Below are 24,546 nucleotides of genomic sequence, written 5' to 3' on the forward strand. Positions count from 1 at the left end.
CCACATCTGATAGGTGGGTTCTTACCATCGTAGAGCACAGATATAAAATCGAGTTTGAAACCTCCTTCAGGTCTGATTCGATATACAGCAGCCTCTCCAGCCCTCCTGGAAGAAGTCACCAAGCTGCTTCATAACGGAGCGATCCATAAACTAATCGCTCTGAAGGGCTGCATGTTTTCTACTCCAGGTACTTTATGGTACTAAAGAGAGACAGGGGCCTACGCCCCATCTTGGACTTACACGTGGGATCAATAAATATATTAAAACAAAACAAAAAATTCAGAATGACCGCACTCCAGAATATACTTCTTTTGCTCAGAAAAGAGGATTGGTTTGCATCACTGGACTTGAAAGATGCTTACATTCACATCAGCATCCATTCTACTGACAGGTGCCTCCTTTGGTTCATTGTTGGTACCGACACCTATGAATATAACGTGCTTCCCTTCAGGTTTGCTACCGCTCCAAGAGTCTTAACCAAGTGCATGGCTCCGGTTTGTGCCCATCTCAGGGTGCAGGGTATGCACGTCTACCTGTACCTGGGTGATTGGCTTATTGTTTCCTCATCCAGAGATGACCTTTTGGCTTTGATCAACATCACCTGTTCCCTGCTTGGTCAATTAGGACTTTGCATTAATACTGAAAAATCATGCCTCGTCCCCTCTCAGGTCATCAATTTCATTGGAGCATGCCTGGACTCTACTCACACGAGCCTTCCTTCCTTGGGACCGACAAGAAAGACTGATGACTTCTATCTGACGGATCACTGCCCAATGGACTGTCTCTGCACACTCCATCCAACAGGTACTCAGTCATATGGTATCCACGGTATCAGTGGTGCCGAATGTGAGACTGCAGATGAGACCTTTGCAGCTCTGGTTCAATCACAGTTTTCATCCAGACTGCGATTGACCAAACCAGCTATTACAACCACCACACTCAGAACTCAGAACTCTGTCCTGGTGGACTATCAATACCAATCTCTCCTGCGGACTACCATTCCGTGCGCCAGAATGACCGTGACACTGTATACCGATGCTTCCCTGATTGGATGGGGTGCCCACTGTGCATCTGTTCAGACTCAAGGCACCTGGCATGGACATGAGACCACCAGGCATATCAACTACCTGGAATTGCTGGCGGTCTTCAAAGCACTGTGTTCCTTTCAAACCATCCTACAAGACCACACAGTCCAGGTCGGATTAGACAATGTTGTGACCGTGTTCTATATAAACAATCAGTGTGGAACGAAGTCAGTACCATTAGCACACCTTGCCCTTCACATGTGGAACTGGTGCATTGGCCACAGGATCACTCCTCGAGCTGTCCATCTCCCAGGCACTGACAACGAGAAAGCCAACTCCCTCAGCAGACACATGTCCACGACGCACGAGTGGGAGCTAGATTGACAAGTTTGTCACCATCTGTTTCAGCTCTGGGGAACACCAACTATAGACTTGTTTATGACTCAAGACAACTTCGTCTGCAGGACATACTGCTCCTGAGCGGGCATCAGTCTGGATTCGACTGGGGATGCGCTCGTGGTTTCATGGGAGAACAAATTCTTCTATGCGTTCCCAACGATACCACTAATAACTAGAACTATAGCCAAAATCTGACAAAATGACGCTCATGGAATTCTCATCACCCCCTGCTGGCCCCATCAGTTGTGATTTCCCACACTTCTTCAGCTATCATGCAATGACTTTCTTCATCTACCTCAAGTTCCCCACCTTCTCACTCAGGAACAAAGTGCTACACAACAGCCAATCTCTAAATCTCACTGCCTGGCTCATACATTGACTGTTTCTCTATTTTTATCCTCGAAATCGTCTGTTTCTCCTGTTTCGATATCAGCAATCTCTTCAGATTCGACATATACACTTTCTTCGGGATCGACGCCTGCATCTTCTACATTTGCTTCTACGACATCAGTGATTTCTAAACCACCATTGCCCTCGGCCCTGCATCTGCCTTGGACCTGACGAATTTTCATCTGGACATCAGGAAGACTGGGGGGAGGGCAGGCACTCCATCTATTGATACTACAGCTGGGGGAGGTGAGGGCACAGAGTTCCTGCCAAAAACTGTTAAAGCTCTTAAATCTTCCCAGGGACAGGCACTGCGCAGGCGCAGCACCCATCATGTGTGAATGCACAGATGACCACTCAAAGAACAACAGTTACAGGTAAGTAACCTGCCTTTCTGTAGTCAAGAAATATAATTTTTCACACTCGTGGCTGGGCCTTTGCCTTTTCACATGCCATTTCCTGCATGCTCTGTGAGTTTCAGCACTCTCTACTTAATAATATGCAAATTGGAGCATTTAGCTGGATGCATGCCATCCCTCTGAAAACTTAGTCAGGAAATCACTGAGAATTGGGCAGTTTCAGATTCTGAGGAAACGCTTAGTGAGCAAGTTGATACGGAACAAGGATGGACCTGACCTCCTTTACCCAAGGATACAGCTTTAGGCTAAGAGGGTGGAACAGCCAAGAAGCACAGACATGCAAAGTGATTGACTCTGAAACAGGAGGACCCACCCCAAAGGTGTGGTTTGTCCTTTTCCATTCAGCAGGATATTCAATCAACTCCATATCATTAAGCTCTATTTCCTTTAGGGCTGATATTCTAACTTTGCTTAATTGACTTCCACTTTTGTACAATACAGCCTGCCTAGCCACTCAGCTTTAACATAGTAAAGCCTTTTAGCTAGAAAGCCCTTGTCTGGTTTGCTTCAGAGGAGCAGGAAGAAGAATGGCTAGGATATGTGTGGAGCTTCAGGATGCGTATTGGAACTCTTCCCATTGGAGCTTCTTGCACAGCATTACATGCCATGTCCAAAATTCAGATGCTGGGCACTGCAAGGGATATTTTTCAGAATGTGCTCTGAGGGCTCAGAATTATGTGCTCAGAACCCATCACAGAGCCCTCCTGAGGTTTACTGTGGCCTATTGCCATGCATTAGTTGAAGCACACTCAGTGCCCATTGCAAAGGTCAGATTTTGGAATATAGTTATTATTATAACAAAAGTAGTCATTGAAAAACTGCTTCTAGCAGTTTGTTTCTGGAAATATTTGTCCTCACAGTTTGAGGCAGTCAGCAATCAAGATGAACTTTGTTTGCTCAAGTACTTCATAATGTCATATTCATCAAACACTTTTCAGGTTAATAAGTTAATAATAATAGTTATTAGGATTATATTAGTTAATAATAATGGTGATTTTAAAAAGATGTTTGTTAATTTCTGCTTCGTAACTTCACAGGTTACATGGGAAAGTTTACTAGTCTGCTATAATTTTATTTCAAAAATGCATTCCATTTTGTGTTCTCTAATATTTATGAGTTCAAATATGCTTTTCTTTTGTAGGATGGACGGCTACGAATAAATGACCAGCTAATTGCTGTGAATGGGGAATCTTTGCTTGGAAAATCAAACCATGAAGCCATGGAGACTTTGAGACGTTCCATGTCTATGGAAGGAAATATTCGTGGAATGATCCAGCTCGTTATTCTCAGAAGGCTGGATAAGCAAACTGAAGTGGTATGAGAAATCTTTATTTCTTATTTATTTCTGAAGGTTGTATGCATCATTACATAAAAATACTGCAGGGAGAGGAACTTCCACTGAAGTTGATATAGGTGGTACTTTTATTTTTACTGTTGTTATTACTGTGTAATGTTGTACCCTCTTCTTACAAGAACTAGTTCTTGGCAATCTGGGTATTTGGTGGTCCTAGCAGTAGTGGTTCCAGGTACTTTGTTTTGAAAAAACAAATCCAACCCTTTTTGGGAGAAACAGTGCTAATTAAGTTGAGTAAATATTGGTTTACACTAGAGCGGTATCATTAGCACTGGCGTTGGAAAACAGTTGGCTAGTTGCATTTATATGAGTCTAAATCATTGTTTTAACCATTGTTTATTAAGTAAGCCAGGAGCTGACTCTCAGATGAGCAAAAGCTGACCTATCCTATCCTATCTTATTCTGTGTTGCTGCATTGTCCCCCAGCATGCTCTGCAGTTACCTGTCTGTTATTCCATGTGTCTTTCTCAGTACTCAGTGTTTCACTAGCCATCAGCTGCAAAAAGCCATCAGAGCAGGGGCATAAATACTCTCTTCCTTGAAGAACTTCAGCCTCACTTGGAGTGCCCCAAGTCAAATCCATTTCTAAAAGTTCCCTTTCTCTCCCCATTACTAACATACCCTACAGAGGTATGCCATCATTATCTCTTAACCCTTTCATCCCAGGCTTCCTGAACAAAGGAAACTCTTTCCACAAATTTCTGCCTGCAATCTCATGAGCTTTTAATAAAATATTCTTGCAAGCCAGATCATCCATCCATGAGAACTTCAAGATCTGTATGCCCTTTGCCTTTCAGGAGAAATGGGACAAAACTGTGCATCCAGTTGCTGTAATGCAGCTGCACAGGGCAACAGATTATTCATGTGGAAACATGTGCACATGTGTTGCTATATCCACCTGAGAACTACACTTGTGCTTGGTGAAAAGCTGCCTGCAATTGTTAAACTCAAAATTGAAATCCCATTCACCTGCTGAATCAGAGACTTGGGCTTCTGACTTGAGTTTTTTTAAAGAGCTTCTTCCACTTACCCACTGTTTATTGAATATCTTATACCAAAAAACTGGACCCACCCACTGCAATATAACTTCGGACATCCCTCAGATGTATGAAATGTGTGCACATTTCTAGCACATACACTGTGAAGAATACACAATTAGCTCTTGATTTAATCAAACTTATTTTAAACAGAAATTATTTTTTTACTATGTGCTTGCAGTTCAATTGTAATTCCATTTGAGGCTGAAGACTGCAGCATAAAAGGCCATGACCCATTCTTTCCCTTACCTGAACTACTTCAGCTCCCTGCAGTATCCCAGCTTGGTTGAGCAGGATATGTTTAAAAATCCATTATTATTTTATTGGCTGGAACACTAATGGAACCTTTTCATGACAGCTCTGTTTCTCTAACTGAATACTCTAATTAGGCAGCATACTGATCAGTTGTTGAGCTATTGATTCTGTTGTTTATCAGAGAGCTAGATAGCAGATTGTCCCCCTATTGCTCTTAATTTAATGCTGCTTCTCCCACTAGGTATCTGTGTTTTGTAATAGCTTGCCCCTTCGATTTATGCAGAACCATATAAGAGAACTGCAAGTTGTAGCATGAAAGATAGAGTAATCTGCAGCAGAATGGCACCTCTGTTGGAGGGTGGTGCTGCTCTGGTAAAAAATGTGCTGTTCCGTATTCATGAAAAGAACATTGGAACAGCAGTGATCTAGCTGTTGTAAATGCTGCAGTATATCCTGAATCTCTGTCATTAAAAGGGATCCCCTGGCACAAAAACTTTGTAACTTCATTTTAGCTTCTCAGGTGGTGAAGGAATAGAAAAAAGAAAAAGGATATTCCCCCGTCAAGGTCTTTTGCTGTATGACTCTAGGAGCTGGGCTTCCATTCCTGACCCTTGACCATTCAGGTAGTGACATCTGTAGAACAGGAAACAGAAGAGATGTAATTTTCTGCTACTTCTTCATGAAGTGGGGGGTTTTAACCACTTGATACAGACTCTCATCTCTCCTTCACCATACCACCTCCAGAGTGGTTACAGACATGATTGTCTCCTTTCCCTGCCTTTCATTGTCCTTTCCCCCATCAATTGACACCCTCAAATTATTTCGAGTCTTTCTCTCCTTCATATCCCAGAAGGACACCCTAATATGCCATGTCTTAAGTGTAGGCTAAATTGATAGACATAACAATTCCCTAACCTCTGAATTCTGCAACCCCCACCCCTGGAAAAAGTGTAAAAAGGTCCACAGAAAAGTGTAGCAGTTTTTCTGCAAAAGTGTATTTCCAAATGAAGAGCAGTAGCAGCAGTGGCAGGAATTCCTGACTTTGGTGTTCAGCATGAACACAGAAGTCCCCTTTCCATACAATGAGGTTAAAATTTTCTTATACCTATACATTCATCCTTGTACTCTTGCAGGTTTTTGCTGCATCAGTTTTGAAGCTCATAGTAATTTATCTGCCTTTTAATTTATAAATGAACCTAGAGAGACTCTGGATATGCATAATAAGATCCTTATTTTTGGGTGGTCCTATTTTGCTTCTGAATTGGTAGGCCTTGGACTACCTGAGTGTTTAAATGGCATGATAGTCTTACTTGACAGACATTCAGTCTGAGGGCAGATGGGCAGAGATTTGGCATCACAGGGAGAACACTTGAAGGGTTCCATTAACAATGGGTCAGGTTGAGCTAAGATAGTCTCTTGGGAGTCACCTGGCTCCCTGATCCAAGAGGATTCTAGATCGCTGTGCCAGTTTCCTTCTCTTCCCTATGGTTTAAACGGCTCTAGATTTGCTTCTTTCAATCTATAGATGTGTGTTGTGTTTGAATGTTGTTCCTGACTGTGGCCTGCATCCAACATCATGTAACTGGACTTCTGGTCATGAGCAAGGGCTCTCCCTTTGTCTCCTCCCTTCCTGCGTTCTTCCAGATTTGCTCTGGGTGTTCCTCCAACACTAGTGCCACAGGATTTGCCAGTGATGCCCATTTTCTAGAAAATTGTCACAATCAAATACTGTCCTTTGAGTCCTAACTTGTCTCTTCTTGCCCTATCCTGGTGCTTTTACTATTAATATTGGCTCACATTCCAAATCAGCATTTTCCATCTCTTCAGATTTTATCTCATGGCATGTTTCCATTCATTACGCTGGTAATAGTTTAAACCTGGTTATTTTCTCTAGTGCTTTGTCTTCAGTCCTGCTTCTGTTCCTTTTGCTGTGTCAGATCACTGTCTTGTTATAGTTAACCTCTTGCATCTTCTTCTGCTTGAGTTTCCAAGCCATTTCAAGGTCTCTATTCTTTAAATCTTGTTCAGTTCTCCGCTTCCCTTCTCACTAACCTTTTCAGTCTTCTGCACTCTCTGTAATATGTACTGCTCTTTTTGTTCTGCTTTCCCCTCATTTCATTTTGTTTCCTTTGTCTCTCTCCTGCTTTAGAACTGCTGAACATCTCTGGTGGAAATCGCACTCTGTTTGATTTTGTTCATTGTGAATTCATGGCTTCCACTTAGTCATCTATTCTGTAATCTTACCTTTCTCCTCTTATCGAATATTCTTCTTATCCTGTCATCTTTTGCCCATTCTATGCATTTCTTCTAATAGCTTCTCCAATATACTGTTGATTAAAATTTCTATTCTTTGTGTCCCCTTTTTCTTCTGAGGACAATATTACTACTATTTCCACTGTTCCATATCCTCGTGCTCTCTTTTTCCTTATGTTCTCTAGTTTCTGTCTTTATTGCTTCTATTTTCAATTACATCCATCATTTGCTTCCTGTTCCTTAATAACAATTGGATTTTTTGTTTTGTTCTTTCGTTTCTTACTCATCTTAAGCGTCTCTTTCTTTTGATGTTCTTTCTTTCATTTTTTTCCCTTGGATAATGTTTCTTCAGCCTTTTTTTACCAAGTAACTTCTCCGAATCATCTCCTCTTAGGCTACATCCTGTTCCTTTTAAAATTGCTTCAGAGGTTTGTCTGTCCTTGGTGCCTCATATTTTTAACCTAGCATTCAGTCTCTAATTCTACATATGCTAAATCACAAAGAACTCTTTTCTATTCTTCTTAACATTTCATCAACTTTTAATACTATTTATAATCTCTGTTTTTAGTTTGCTTCACTTTTGGGGATTTGTGGTATTGTATTCTTGGTTTCTTTCCAGTCTCACAAGTTTTTCTTCTAAAAATGTTTTCATGGCTCTTCTTTCTTCTGAGTTTCTTTTTGCAGGTGGAGTTTCTCAGGACTTCCTTCACCCTTTCCAATCTATATGCTACTTCTTGGCAATCTTAATTACACTTTTTGGTTTATGGTGTCACTGTTACATTGATGCTGTCCAGTTCTGTTTTTCTACTCATTTTTCCTGCCAGTATTTTCAGTTGTCTTGTGGCTATATCTGTGTGAATGACTATTCGTTTATTATATCAAACTGAGTGTAAATTTACTTTCACTTTTTGTTTCTTTTGACAACATCACTCTTCAGGTAGAAACTTTTTCAGGTTTCATTTTTTTAAAGTTTACCAAGAATACTGGAATTCTTACTCAGACTCTCATTCTGTATAATGTTGACTGTATACAAATTTGTTCACTGACATTCCTGCCTCTTAGTTTCCCCATGTCATTGATTGTTCTGCTCTTTATTTTTTCCTTTCCCTCTGGATGATTTTATCATGTCTTTCTTGTTTCCATTTTTCTTTACATATTTCTTCCCATGATCTTGCCCTTTCTTCATCTTCACCACTCTTTCTTTCTACATTCTGTTTCTTAGTCTCTCTGTTCACCTAACACCCATTTTAAAAAGTTAACCACAATTTGCTTGTTGCTGACTCTTTTAAAGATCCTTTTTGCATGGAAGTATTCTCCTGTACATATTCTGTGGTTGCCTCTTTCTCTCACTCTAAGAAATAATTTAAAACATCTCAGCACTTTTTGGAATGTCCCTCTTGGTTTGTTTCTTTCCTAATTCTAGAACATCCTTCATATACCAGGGTTGCATAACCTTGGGCTTGTTTTCCAAATCCAGTCCACCCTATCTGGCCACACATCTTTCCCTAGTCCCATCCCCTTCCCCCATCATCCAGTTGTTTGGTAATTTGTTAACTTCTGTTCAATTTTTCTTCCATTCTGAAAGGTTGAAATGCCTTTCTAATGCTTATTTACTGACAATAAAAACTGTATGCTAAAATATTTTGGAATTTTTTGCTCCACTTCTTTTGCCTTTGGCCCTCCCCCCACTGGAATTTGCAACAGAGTCCAGGGCTCAGGCTGAAAGAGGTTTCAAAATGTATTCTTTAGCATTCATTCTGTTTCCCTTTTTAGACTTTTCTGTCTCACATAAAATTCCTCCTAGCTCCCTTCTTTTGGTCAAATTTTCAGTTTGTGATCAGAAAGAAAAATCCATACAGCACCTGTCAGATATCAGGCACTTTATAAACAGTAGATGGTGACACTGATATTCTGAGTTTTATTTTAGTTGCCGATTGTTAAAAGTAAGATGCACTAAAATTTCTATTCCAAAAGCAAAATCAGATAAAATTGCTTGTGGCATTGCTTGAGGTTAAAATACATAGAAGCCAGACTAACTTAGTTGAGCTTTGTTTCCATTGAAATTAATGAGACTTGAATTAAACCATGACTAACTTATCCCATTGATGTCAGAGGGAGCCAATTGAACTAACTGTAGACTGGCTTCATTTCATTATGTAGCAGTAAATATTTTAAAATCATGATTCTCAAAATTCAGTGCAGCTAATTCTACCCTGAAAGCATTTCCCTGTGAATTTCCATTTGTAAAATAAAACTGAGTTTGGCATGATTTTGCAAATACTTTTGAATGTAGACAGCATGCTTTTAATACTTGTGGTGGGGTGGGGAGGAGGTTCTCAACTTTTTTTTTTTACAGTAGGAGAGTTAATTAGTTCTTTAAACCTAATTCTCTTTAGTTAATTGTTTATTTTTATAAAGCAAATGTCAGAAGAAATTTGGATGGGTTGTTGATGGGAGAGAAAGGAACCTTAGAAAGCCAACTATGTTGAAATATGGGTTAAGGGTTTGCCATTTACTTCCAAAGCCATTCTGGTATGCATTCATTACAGCACATATGTGGCAGACACTGAGCGAAGGGAACCAGCTGGATGTCAAAAAATTACCATTGGCACAGCTTTGCTTGTCTTGACAAGGCTACAAGCTGCCTTCACAGATGGAATAATAATAGGAAACCAGTTGTGGTCAGGAGAAGCTGCATTCTGTGTTCTGTCTTGATAGGTATAATCTGAGTCTCTGCCGAATACTCTCCAGTTCCTTTTTTCTGGCCCCAAATGCTAATTTTGTTGAGCTAGAAATATCTGACAAAGGCCATTTAGATAGTGTTAATGCTTTTTGTTGTATTTGGTGCCATAAATTGTGCTGGATGCAGTTGCTTTGGTCCTGTTTTTCCTCCCAATGCTTGTTCTTTCCTGGGTTAGTGATCCTGGCGATCCTAGCTAATCAGGAATCACTCAGGGACTGGGATAATACTGCAGTATTATGCAGCCATAAGATAACGTTACTTAAGGCAAAATAGTGGCAAGTGTGTATACACGCAATAGAGGGAAATCTAATTGATTAGATTAATGTTTTCATAAGGAATTCCAAAAATCATCAGAAAGTGTGGCAATGAAACATTTGTTTAAAAATCCCCTGCCTCTCTTTCAGGTGGATGCCATTTTTATCTCCCAGATTGCCTCTTCGAAGAATTCTAGAGACATGGTATCATTCTTAGGGGCATTCTGGGACATAAAAAGGTAGCTGCCATCACGTGGCTGATAGGAGGCATGTTGCTAGGAAACAAAAACAAGAAGCACAACCACACAGACAGAAAGAAAAGGATATAAGAGGCAGGCAAGTTTTCTATTTGTGTTGCTGTTCCCCAACCACTCCCATTTGTGCTGAGGACTTACAACTCAAATTTAACTGTACATTGTTTGGACTGTGTCCTGTTCAAATCCTGGAGCCGCTGCACAAGCCCCCAGTATGATATAGGAGCAGGGAGTGTCTCCTAGTGAGTCAAATCATGTTTCCTTGTCAATAAATACTGGTAACTATTGTAAAAGTCCTTTTACCATTTCAGATTTTAGAATATAAAATAATATTTTGCAAGTTTTAAAAGATAAGGTAATGTTTTATTCCATGATGCAATATATATTCAGCATCTTCTCTTGTGTCTCCTACAAATAATATACAAATGGTATATTAGGGAGGCTGATATTTTTAAGAAATAGTGTTCACCCTATTCACCTCCATATGTGTGATTCTTTTTCTCTCCCAGGAGTGCACAGAACCTGTTGCGTTTCATCCAAGACTGGATGCCGAAGGGAATGTCCGCTTTGCGAGCGTTCCTAGACACAGCGATGCTGCCGTGCAGTGCTTTGTTCCGTACAGCCCTCAGGAGAGGCTGAAAGGTGAGTGCTGTGCACCCTACTCTTTCTTTCAACTTTTAGATGCCTCATTGTTTTCAGAAACTCATTTCAACTCAGCAATCCATTAATTAGAGTAAGTGCAGACCTCGTAAGACGTGAAAATTTCAGGGAAGTTGGAATAGCTGATTCAGAACCTGTGAAATAGATTCCTGGCACAAATTCCGGTTTTAAGTGACAGTTTCTAGCTTGGTGCCGATACACATAAGGTTGGATATAAAACAAATTGCCGTTGCAATAGCTGTAACTTTTGTTTCTTACGAGACTGAATGAATTCTGGTGTTTTAAGCATAGGCATCTATTCCTGATCTGGTACCCATTGTTCTTATTGTTTTATTGGCATATATTTGCTTTTAATAGTATTTCCTATATATTTATTTTGATAGATATACAACACCTTGAGGCCTGTGTGAATTAGAAAGCAAGATTTAAATTCAGTTAATTACTTAAATTTTTGGATATTCTGTAAGCTACAATTGTTTGCAGAGTTTTTCAAGCAAAGTCTATTCACATGCAGGGGGATAGTATGTTTATTATTACAAATTACAAATTCACTATTGTATGAAAGCCAGAAAAAATAAACTACTGTGTTTTTTATTTGAACACACACTAGAAATAATATTATATATAAAAGTAGTGGTCAAGGTCAAAAGATAGATTTTTTTTCATAATCCTAAAATTGATTTGACCCATTCTTCTTCGTGGTCTCTGTACCTCACATACATGGGTGCTTCACCTGTGCAGTGCCTCATTTTGGGAAGATTCTCCTAGCTAAGCCTACAATTTTGGCGGGAACCCTGCCCCCTTCCCTCTTAGTATAAATAGGTGGAGCTTCTGCCATTTGTCTGTTCACTTTCAATTGCCGTTTTTCACTGTGCCTCAGCTTCCTAGCCTCAGTACTTTCTCCTCACAATGTATTTGTTCTATATCTTCTTTTCGCTAACTGTTCCTATTTTTCCATGTTTAACCCTCCTTCTCATTACCTCAAATCCCCCTAATTTTTTTTAAATAAAAATCCTCCTGTTGTTGTTTCTTTACCTTAGACCTTGCCCCCCCTTCTTTTCCTTTTCTCTCAATGGCACAGAAACTGGCATTTCGAAAGTGTGTCAGTTGCAGAGTTAAAATGGTGTCAACTAACAGGCAGTCCCTTTGCCTCCTTTGTCTGGGTGAGGAGCACCAAGTGCCCTCACTGCTAGGCTTTCTCTAAGCAGGCCCGCAAGAACAGGGCAGGTCACCTTAAAATGGAGCTCTGGGAGAGAGCCCTTGAGGCTGCATGGAATTGTTACTGGACTGAGCCAGTCAACAGCTGGGGCAAATCCGGGTGGACCCCAGACTCGAGCCAAACAGAGCCTGAGATGAGGCTTAGAGCCAAAATCAGCTTTATTCTAGTGCACTATAGAATAAAGGGAGACAAAAGGGGACATTCAGCCCAAAGCAGTGTCTCAAAAGTTGCACCCCAGTACATGCGTTTTATACCCTAGGTAACCAATTAGGTCACCTAATACACATCTAATACATCGATACATCAATGTATGCACCCCCTCCCGTGCTGGAGAAAGAGTCTTTTCTTCTGTCAAGGACCAGACATTTTCCATGTCTATTTCTTATCTGCTCGAGATTCACACAGACTTGCCATGTTCTTACTCCCTGCACATTTGCAACTTTCATGGCGGCTAGAGCCAGTTTCCACTGTTCCTTTGACTACTGTATTTGAGGTCAGGCTAGCGTGTTAGCTGTGGGTTAAACAAAGTTTATTTTGTTCTTATTCCCCCTCCCTTCTGGGACAGTATAACTGTGGTGTTTTTACTATGTGGCCTTCCTCTGGCCAACTACTTTTGGGGCCTTTCTCTGGCCAATTACTCTTGGGGTGTTTTGGGGTGCTGCAATTGGTAACAGAATGTTGCGGAGGACAAATCCAACTGTCTGTCCGCCTCCAAGGAAGCTGCTCCGAAATGTGCTCCACCAGCAACTGTAGGCATACCTAAGCCTTCAGCTCCAAAACTGCCTGGCGACAGTGACACATGCACTGGTAACTTCCTGATTAGACTTCTGTAACGTGCGCTACGTGGGGCTACCCTTGAAGACAGTGCAAAACAGAGCTGCCAGGTTGCTGACGGGGACTGGGCGTTGTTCTCATATAACCCCAGTCCTCCGTCAGCTTCACTGGCTTCCTATTGAAGTCCGGGCCCACTTCAAGGTGTTGGTTATCACCTATAAAGCCCTCAACGGCTTGGGTCCTGGTTATCTAAAGGAGCGCTTGCATTCATATATGCCCTCACACCCCTTGAGATCGGCAGCAGAGGCCCTTCTCCGGGAACCCTCCATGAAAGATATTAGGAGGGTGAGTACCCGGAGGAGGGCCTTCTCTGCGGTGGCACCCCACCTATGGAATGCACTCCCCAGAGAGGTCCGCCTGGCGCCGTTTTTATTTGTTTTCCGGCGCCAGGCCAAGACCTTTTTATTTAAAAGTTATTTTAATTGTTAATTTATTGATTGTATTTATTGGGTTTTTATGTATGTGTCGAGATGTTTCTGTTTTTTTAAGTCTAATTATATAATTGTTTATTTATTTTGTAAGCTGCCCCGAGGCTTTTTGTGAATGAGGCGGCATAGAAATGGTTTAAATAAATAAAATAAATAAAACAGCTGCCTTCCTCTAACCTCCCTAGAAAACACAAGGAAAAGAGGGAGCACCTCAAGCCGTAAGAGCCCAGAAGGGCTAAGAAACCAGGCAAGGACAAGCCCACAAAGAAGCACAGGCACTGCTTGCCCATTGCATCCAAGTGCTGGGCCTCGCCTGTCTTGCCAGTGGCTCTGGCCACCACAATAGTGCCGGCCTCAAATTCAGCTCAAGCCTCTCCAACTACATCCATTCTGGATACTCCAACCTGATTGGAGCCCCAACATGTCCACACTGAAATGGCCCCACTGATTTTGTTTTCAGAAGAGCAGATTCGAGGCTCTCCAACTTGATCACCCGCTCTACCTCACACTCCAGCACAATTGGAACAGACACCACGGTGAGAGCCTTAGCCAACCATTCCTCCAACAGTGTGCCCATATGGAATGGTATCTTCAAACTCATCACCAGTCTCAATCCAATCCACCCACAATTTCAAACCACAGATGCCTACCCATACACAAGGAATCTGTGTTGGATTGCATGTTGGATACTACATTCCAGGATACCTGTGGGACCAACAGCTAGCTCCACATGACTACCCATGGCCACCAACTCATACTCGTTCTACTGAACAATGGCCTTTGCCTCATTCAAGCCATCATTCTGGGAACTGTCCACTTCTCAGCACACACAGCAGCCACTGGCTTCTGAATTTAGATCACCTTCCCCATCAACTGGCTTGTCTTCTTCACACATGGGCTATGCCTCAGACTCTGAATCTCATTCAGAAACCGAGGCCATTTCCACCTCTCCTGATAACATTGTCTTATCTCAGGCCCTAGATCCCCAGGGGAAAGCTTGGAGCATTTCTCGGAACAGGTCCTCTGTATGTCTACCTCTCATGACATTCAAACTCAACAGATCATTGAATCAGGGGAAGACATGGTTTATGACGTGATCCATACAGAGGACTCTGGTCTGGTGGCAAAACCAATGACCCCAACACTGCAAGGCATCATGAAAGAACCCTAGGAGCTTCCCAACCAGCCGCACCCTACGTCTCAACAACTGGAAGGGATGTACAGGGTTCAAGAATGAGACATACCTTTCCTTCTCCACACCCATACCCAAATTCTCTGATAGTTGAGTCAACACGGGCATGACAGCAATGTGAACACATTGTGCCAACCAACTGTGAAGGATGATGTCTTGAAACGATGGCTCATCATATATATTCTGCCATGGGACTGGGCTTCTGCTTCTCAAACTATGAAGCCATGATGGGGAGGTACCAAGACTTTCTCTGGCAGAAAATGGAAGTTCTGGCAGCATTTCTACCAGAGCAACAACAAAAGCTCACCAGAGTCTTCATTGATGAAGCTCTCCAACTACCTAAGCAACAAATTGCATCGGCGCACCATCGTGTTGATTGTGATTCAAGAGGACTTGTCGGTATGGTAGTTCTTCACAGGCATGCATGGCTTTAGGCAGCCAGTCTTCCACAGGAGACTTGAACCAGGATTGAAAACATGCCTTTTGATGGGGAAGGCCTCTTGCATTTGAGGATGGATGAACACCTGGATACACTCCAGAAAGCACAGCTGGCAGCTTGGCATATGGGCTTTGGTCCCTACCAACTTAGAATATGGAAGTGGCTATGGGCCCAACCACCTCAGTATTAGCTATATACTGTGCAACCAAGTCCTTTTCCTGGACTCCAGCAGTTCAGACAAGGTCCACCAACCCAACAATGCTACTGTGGCACTACACATCTCCAACACTCAAAAGGAAAGCTAGACAATGAGAAGAGAGAGTTCTGATAGGTAGCGCGAACCAGCTCCTCTCACGCTCCACCATTCCAATTTGGTAACCATCTCGTTACCAATCTTCCCAACTGGGAATCCATCAGATCGGTGGGTACTGAGTGGGATAGTGTAAACTAGTGCCCTGCAACAGCAGAAGGTTGAACCTAATGGCCTTCTTGGCCCCTTCCAACTCTACTATTCTATGAATCTATGATCCATTGTACAGCATGGATCCGAAATTGAATCTAGACTATGCTCACTTTCTCCACTTCCAGATCGATACCAACCCTTATGAATTTAGAGTGCTACCATTTGATTTGTCTATGGGACTGAGAGTTTTTACTAAATGTATGTCGGTTGTATGCACCCACTTAAACTCCAAGGGGTACAAAACTGACCTTATTTAGATGACTGGTAGTTAGTTTTTGACACTAAAAATGAACTCTTACAATTGATTTCAAGAACATACACTCTCCTAGAACAACTCGGATTACCTGACGGTAACACTGACCATGGACGCGTCTCTCCGGTTGGGGTGCCCACTGTGGAAGCTACCAGACACAAGGGGTATGGACCAAATCAGAATGCACTCCACAAAGGACTGATCTCACTTCAAATTGTGCTGACCGGGAAATATATTCATAGAAACAGAGTGAGTCAGAAGGCATCTCCCGGGCCATCTAGTCTGACCCCCGGCTCCAACCAGCTCTGTTCACAACATGCCCACCACGTGCATGTCCAAAGTGGCTTCAGACAATACCACAACTGCATTTTATATTAGCAAGCTGGGTGGCATGAAATCTACAACCCCATCCCATCTGACCATTCAAATATAGAACTAGTGTGTTCACAGAGGTGCCTTTCTTCATGCTGTACACATGGTTGGCATGAGGAATACAAGGGCAGATGCCCTCAACTGGACCGCCTTCCAATTACAAGTATGGAAACTGAATCAAAGGGTGAGGAACCACATTTTCTCGGAGTGGGGCACATCGACCTTCGGCCTCTTCGCAAAAGAGGACAATGTTGCACACAGCACCTACTGCTCCTGGGCCCACATTGAATGGAACTCCCTGGGAGATGCATTTCTTCTCCCTTGGAAAGGAACTCTATTTTATGCTTTCCCGCTCTTTCCTCTTATTGCAAAGACAATGGCCAGAATACATATGGAGGGAACCTCCTACATCTTGGTAACACCACGGTGGCCAAGACAGCCTTGGCTCCTGTCCCTTCTACATCTCTCAAACTGAACATTCCTATATCTGCCAAACATACTGAATTATAATCACACAAGAGTGGGAGAAAATCCTGTACCATGATATGCAGACACTACATCTGATGGCTTGGTTGATCACCTAGTGACTGCATCTGCCAGAATGGATCTGCAAATACAGTTTGTTTTACAATCAGCATTATGTCCCAGTGCTAAGCGTTTCTACTCTGCTAAGCTGAAGAAATTTAAAACGTACATGATGGAGCATGCTTTTGATCCAATGATGGCATCAATACATAGAATTTTAGAATTCCTCAATTTTCTACATCGACAAGGTCTGAAACCTACGTTCTGCTCTCTCTTCTCTGAGACGTCCAATCAAGGGATCCTCCTTATTCTCCCATCCACTTGCACAGAGATTCAGGAAAGGACTTCACAATTTCAATTCATCTATCTGATTGCTGGTCCCTGTCTGGAGTCTATCTGTGGCATAGCAAGCCCTAACAAAACCTCCTTTCTAACCACTCGCAACTGTCAATACCGCCTGCTTTCATGGTAGCCATCACCTCGGTGTGAAAAGCAAGTGAGTTATGCATGCCAAGAATAGAACCCCCATCCCTTAGCTAACTTTCCATAAAAAGAAGGTGGTCCTTCAACTGGACTTTGCCTTTTTACCTTTCATTTAAACCAAGATATGACACTTCCAGCTTTCTTTCCAACCCCCTCAACACCAGTCAAGAGAATGTTGCACACAATAGACGTACAGAGAGCACTAGCTTTTTACCAGTCCCATATGGAATTGGTGACTTTTCATTAAATACACGGACAATTCCAAGGGTAAACTAGTCAGCTCACAGTGTTTAGCCCTCTGGCTTGTGTAAACTATTAAGAAAACATACCGGCTAACAAACCTTGAGCTGCCACAAAAAACAAAGGCCCACCCTATAAGGGGTCTGTCAACATTGACTACCCTTCATGCGGGCGTACCACTTCATGAACTGTGCAAGGCAGCCACTTGGTCTCTACCATCAATGTCTGTACACCATTACTGGCTTGATGTAAAAGTGAGATAAGACTTCTCCTTTAGCCAAGCTGCTCTCTCTGCCATCCTCTAGTGAAGACACCATCCTTTCCAGGGTAAGCTTGCTAGTTGCCTATATGTGTGATTGCACAGAAACCACAAAGAAGAAAGACAGGCTGCTTACCTGTAACTGTCATTCTTTGAGTGGTTATCTGTGCATTCACACAACCCACTTGCCACCCCCATGTTGGTGTCAATGTCTTAGAACCTGTGCATCTTCCAACAAGAATAGTATTAATTGGAGGGCATAACGTTGGTCTCCATGTGGACTGACAAAATGCCCTCTTCCCTCTTAGTATAAATAGGTGGGGCTCCCTCCCATATTGTAGGCTTAGCTAGGAGAATCTTCCCAAAATGACGCACTGCACAGGTGCAGCACCCATATGTGTGAATGCACAGATGGCGGCTTGAAGAATGATAGTTACAGGTAAGCAACCTTACTTTTTTCAGTGGCAGGTTGTCGGGGATGGGGGTATGGCAGGTGGAGGGAAAAGGTTAAGCTTCCGTGATGCAAACTGTGCTCTCCTGCTACTGCTTTATATTTGTTTGGCAATCCCGGTTTCAGGGCCCATTTAAAAGCTTCTTGTGAGGGGTGTAGCCCTCAGCTGTTCAAAGGGGGGAAACTGAGCTAGCACAATTATCCTCTTTTTGAATCCCAGCCAACATCAGAATAAGTATTTTTTCTAAAAATTATAGTACTTAGAAATGCAGTCCTGCAATGACTTATAAAAACTTATTGAATGGTTGCCCATTGCTGCTCTCCCCCATTTCCTCCCCTCATTAGTAGTCCTTTAAAACTATTGTTTGGCTAGTATCCAACAATGTCTGCCACTAGCACAGTGGAAAACTAGTGGCTTCTCCAGTTATAAGCAATGAGCAAAATGCTAAATGTCTACCATCTAAAGAGTTTTACACCTGCTTAAAAAGTTCTCACCAATGTCTGACCTGAGGAAGAGCCACTTGGCAAAATAGTGCTCTGAAGGAATAAAGTTGCTTCTGGCAGGCTGATGCTTTTATATTGTTATTTATTTTATATTGTTAATTTTATATTGTTATTTTTGTATTGTATTGTATTTTATTTTGTGTTGTGAGCCACCCCGAGGCTTCGGCAAGGGGCGGCATAGAAATGTTTTAATAAATAAATAAATAAATGCTACTTTGGCTTAAATCCAAAGATGCCCTTTTGCCCACTATTCTCCTTTTCTGCTCACAGAAGGACTGCTACTTGATCTGTCAGAAAAGCAGTATGTAAGACATGCCGAGAAGGGGCTTGCCTGCCTATGCTTTTGTCAAGACCTTTCTGTGGCCCACAGGATTGTGTGTGCTGCAGGTGGTACTGTTCTTGTTTTCCATGCCTTGGATCAGGGTTGCCCTTCCTGAACAGAAGAAGCTGGTGATCCTGCAAGGGGCTGCTGGTCATGACAGTGGAAAAGGAAGAATGTTTCATCAGCTCCCCTTCCTCTGCGGCCATCCTCTCTTGCTTACCCACAATGTTCTTCAGATCTATGGAGCAAATTTTGAAGGAAGCACATGGGGAAAGAAAATCCGCAGAAATCATGCACCCTGCCCCTCACTTCTTAAAGTGGAGCTCTGTTCACATGTTCTCTGAATCCATCCTAATAATGTGATGTGAGAGGGAGCAAAACGTAAATGAAGATCTGCTGTGGGGAATTAGATCAGTACTCATTTCTAATGTGCAATGGTTCAACAATAGCTATAACTTCTGCTAGTTACGCTACTAAAATGGAGAATGCCTTGGGGACAACTTAAGAAATCATTTGTGTGTGAAAGGATAGTGAACTATGTTCTAGGCTGAAATATACTTAGATGTGCCCTCTTTTAAGAGGATGCCCCCCCCCCTCTTTCCAAGCCCCTCTTTTCTGCTTGGCTTCAGCTGGGAAAAACCAAGTCAAATCTGCCAGCTTGAATTCCACACGCCCCGCCATAATATATTTTTCCAGTACTGCCCTGCAGAAGAATCATAAGAAGTTGGAAAGATCTGGAAGATCGTCTGGACCAGCCCCTCTGCTAATGTGCAGTCATGTATAGAACAGCTCTAATACATTTTTCTCCTTTGGCTCCAACTCAGACATTCTCATTGAGTACTTTAAATGTAGTAGAGAAATATATGACATGGGAACTCTTTAACTGCTCCTTTATTAACAACATTTCTGTCAAAGCAGATATAATTTCTGAAGCGCAGACTCTTGATATGCTTCAAGAAATGAGCTACTAGTTCAGTGTGTTCTACAAACTTTAGCAATGCACATTTATATAATTGGTCCAGTTTGCTAACTTGTACTAAATTTGGGTCTCTTCTGCTCAGAGCAGACTTTTCAACTTGGTAAATTTTGGAATCCTCAGGACCTGTTTTGAGAGCTGAAAGACTAATATTAGAAGAATTGGCTACCAATAATAACACAATAGGTTGAGGACTAGAACAGATACTCAGATATCTGGTCTGCCTTAATGTAGTATTATTGATAATAGTAGTAAATTTTGCTATAAGTAAAATGTATGGGGTGCATAGTATATATGTATTCATTGAAACAGATTCATTTAAAATCTCTTCTAGGAAAATTGCAATGCTTTTGTGGGTAGGGGGGTTAAATTTTAAATTCACAGTAAAATTATTTTTTTAATGAGACAGTATGAGTGCATCTGTATGAGTGCATCTGGTAGTTTTTAAAGTGAATTATCAGGTAGAAATCACCACCAGTTGAAACATTTGTGTAGCTCTTATAAGCATAGACCACAACTGAAAGTTTATTAAAATCAAGAGAAGTAGCTCAGGATTATGTATTTATTACTGGAAGAGTTTCAAGAAGGTTATCTTACATCTCATAAGCTTTTCATTATATATACTTGGAACTGCTTTTGATTTTTTAAAGGTACTTAGAATATCAAATGTAGTAGCTGCCATGTTTTATCCTATTATGACTAAAACATTTGCCTTGGGTTAAAAGCATATTTTCACACTTTTGACCACAACATTATAAGCAGTAGTAGAATCAGGATCTGGTTCATTGAATCTGGAAAAACATCCACCACTAATTTAGTTCCTGGTTGAGTCTTGCCATAGGTGCTAAAAATGCAAAAACCTGCATGGCAATTTCCACCCAAAGTGTATAGCACTTATGTCAAAGGTGAAAAGGCAAACAATGGCTAACAAAGTAAAATGGCAAGAAAACAGTCAACATTGTAGAAATAGAAATTCCACTCCCAGTGTTTTGAATTAAAAATTGCATTTATGTCACAAATGGAAAGGAACAGTTTCATCACTCGCAGTCCAGTGTCAGCAATTCCTTCTCTGAAAGAAGCACCCTGCTGGTCTGCCAATAGGCTTCTAAAGCATGATGGTGTCATCTGTTCTTCAAACTTCTTTTAGGATCCTGGTGTGTAAATAACACTATGATGGTCCTCATGGTTTAATATGTTGATGTTTCAATCAGTTCTTTGTGGTGACATTCCCTAATTGTAAAAGACTCTACCAGTTGCTTTATTTAAAAAAAAAAACCCAAAAATGACTTAGGCAGAGGGAGAAGGTTGAAATGAAGAAAGAGGTAAGGTGGAGTTACAATAATAACATAATAAAAACATAACAGAATTGCATTACTTAGCTTAATTGACCGTGGAGTGCAACCAGAAGCGTTATTAAGGGAGAATGCCAAAAGAGTGTTCCTGTGGCAAAAAGAAAGGAAAAGCCTAGATAGATGACAAAAAAGAAACTCACAGTTGCTAAGAACAGACAAGAACCAAAACAAAAGGTGAGGGAAATAGGGCCAGAATCCTGAATGCAACTTCTCAGCAACTATCATGTAGAGTCAAGAAGAACTATTACAATGACCAGTGCAAACAGACATAGAATAGAGCATCTGCTAGAAGATCCAAGAAATCTAAAGGAGATTCTAACCTAGATTTTAATGTTTTAATGGACGAATGGGGGACAAGCTATCTCACCAGGGGAAAAGATGGAAAGAATATACAGAAGAACTATACAGGAGAAATGAAAGGATGACAGACTCCTGCAAAGAGGGATCTAATGAGGAGGAGCCTGCAGTATTAGAAAGGGAAGTGAGAGCTGCTGTGAAAACACTTGGAAGAAGCAAAGCACCTAAATTAGATAGGCTACCAGTAGAAATATTCCGAGCTGCAGAGACTGAATTGGTCCAAATTCTAACAAGGATATGCCAATAAATATGGAAATGAAAATCATCTACAGACTGGAAATATTCAATATACATTCCAGTTGTCAAGAAAGGAGATACAAAAGAATGCAGCAGCGGCAGGACCATCGCACTAATTCTCCGTGCAAGCAAAGTGATGCTCAGTGTTGGAACAAAGGATATTATCCTATACCTTTCTTTCAAATGACTTCAGATGAAAGTGAAAGAAGAAAGTACAAAAGCAGAACTGCAGAAAGAAAAGACATGATTTCAGAAGAATTACAGAACTTTACTGTTAACAATGAAGAAATTTGTGAAAAAAATTACATAGCTCAGTGATCACCTCAAATTAAAACTATAGCCAAGAAATTCAAAGAAAACTGAGACTAGGAAGGCAGAATTGAAGGACTTAAAAAAGATAAAGAGTACGGATGTTACACTAGAGACCAAAACCAAAATCATCAACACAGTTGTATTCCCAATCACTGTGCCTGGGTATGAAAGCTGGCCAGTGAAGAAGCTGACAAGAAGAAAATTGGAGCTTTTGAAACAGTCCTGGAGGAGAGCTTTGCAAATACTCTGAACCAACAGAAAGTGGGTCCTTGATCGAATTAATCCAGAACTTTTCCTAGAAGCAAAAATGATGGCACTGAGTCTGTCGTACTTTGGGCACGTCATGGGAAGACACAACTCCCTGGAGAAGACATTCATCTTGGGGAAATTTGAAGACAAAAAAAGGAAGATCCACTATAAGATGGATTGACTCCATCAAGGAAACCACTGCCTAGAATTTATAGGAGTTGGAAAATTGTTGTCGGGGATAGGATATTGTGGAGAATGTTCATACATGGGGCACCATAAATCAGATCCTACTTTGACAGCACATAGCAATAACAACATTTATTAGTCAAAAGAGAAAGTTGGTGGGGAGGGGGACGGTCAGTGAGGAAAATTTCAAATGCATAACAGATGATCAAAACTGCATAAAATAAAGACATGACAAGTCAGTGCAGAATATAAGGGATTCTATATTGAGAGACAGGTAGTCCAGATAGTAGAATATTATAAGAGACAGGATAATCAGCAAAGGTTTTTGTCTGAGTGGGGGGTGGAAAACAGAAAAATAATCCTAAAATCACAGGGTAATTGAACCCTTCTAGGCTTTTAAAAATGCGTAATGAAATTGAAGTTTGGGTTGAAAGACGTAACTTTACTGTTAGTGTAAAGTTTCCAAGCTTTACTCTAGCCTGGTAGTGCTAGTTTGGACTACAGAACACAGGCTTCCTTCAGTTAGGTTAAAATCCTTTGTTGGTGTCCTCTTCCTGTGTTTCTGTAAAACTAGCAGAAATGCATGTGTCTTCTACCAACTTGTCTCGGATTTTAAAAAGAAAACTTCTAATATCCTTGTACTAGAATTAAGATGCATTTTTAAAAATAATTTTGCTTTGCCTATGATTATTTGAAGGAATACTTTAAAATCCAATATTGAAATGCCAGCATTCAGTCTATTTTTATATGACTAATCTAATACTTGCCACCCAGAGGTCCTCAGTTTGTTCCTCTGCCAAACTGTTGTGCAGATGCAGCATTTTTTTTTTTTTTAGTCCAACCTCTTCAAAGAAGTCTTACTTCAGTGCCAGCAATTTCACATTTCTGTTGCTGAAAGATTACTGGAATCTGCCTCATCAGAGAGTTTGTAACTTCCCCAAAAATATCAGGGACCTGCCAAGGGACTTGCTGTCATTTCTGTGGCTAAGTAGCACGTTTTTGCTCTAATGTTTCCCTTAAGAAATGGCTCAGTATACTTAGCATAACTACAGGCATCTACAATTAAGAGTTGTTAATTAATTTTAGGGTGGTCAAGGAAACTCATTTTAACTTATTCATCAGCTGCCACTTAACTGATTAGTTTAATGGATTATGTATAAATATATATGTTACTATCATCACAGGGTTTTGAGTGGGAGAGAGTTTTGAGGCATTAAGGGTACAATCCTACGTATGCTTAGAACTCCCAGCATTCCCCAGTCTGTAGGATCGTCTGAAGGCATTATTTGAAGGAACATGCATAGGATGGCACTCTGAAGGCAACGGATTTACTTTCATAACTACTGTGGGTCATTCTAGGAAGACAGGCTTTATCAAATACAAGTGTGCCACAAAATGTTGCAGTATGGGATGCTTCTGTGGTTTAGGGCTCTACCATTCTACCTTGTTGGCTTTTCACTGTTCTTTTTCTCTCTTTCCAACAGTCAACATTTATGTCCTCTAAGTGGACATAGATTTACCTGTTCTGGGGTTCTTTCCAAAAGTTGTTTTGTTCCCCCACTTGAAGCTGAGTGTTAGGGGGAAGTGCATGTGCGGTGGTTACATCGCTATCCACTGTGAGCTACGCTCACTTATTTGATTTCTCCAATAATATCTAGGGGTGGTTCTGTGTTCTGTCACTGGTGATATTTTCTAGAGCTTCTCAGTGTAACCCAAGAGATGCAAATTGATGTAAAATCTTCTACTTCTTGTATTTCTGCATGTCATTCTCTCTTTGCACAAACCCTTTTCTACTTCCATGCCTGTTTAATAAATCAAATTTATTTTTAAAAAAATTCTCTTTCTGGTCACTG

The 24,546-nt window shown here is 41.2% G+C and overlaps 1 protein-coding gene across 6 annotated transcripts in view; it reads left to right on the forward strand.

Moving 5' to 3' along the window:
- Positions 1-24,546, forward strand: part of PARD3B (par-3 family cell polarity regulator beta) — a 648,538-nt gene that overhangs the window by 294,084 nt on the left and 329,908 nt on the right. For all 6 annotated transcript variants that reach the window (XM_044431728.1, XM_044431729.1, XM_044431731.1 and 3 more), the window contains 2 exons: positions 3,372-3,545; positions 10,890-11,022. In XM_044431728.1, the coding sequence (XP_044287663.1) occupies positions 3,372-3,545; positions 10,890-11,022 (307 nt within the window). The remainder of the gene's footprint in view (positions 1-3,371; positions 3,546-10,889; positions 11,023-24,546) is intronic.

This window comes from Varanus komodoensis, unplaced genomic scaffold (genome assembly GCF_004798865.1).
Source record: "Varanus komodoensis strain SLA01 unplaced genomic scaffold, ASM479886v1 scaffold23, whole genome shotgun sequence".
Lineage (NCBI taxonomy): Eukaryota > Metazoa > Chordata > Lepidosauria > Squamata > Varanidae > Varanus > Varanus komodoensis.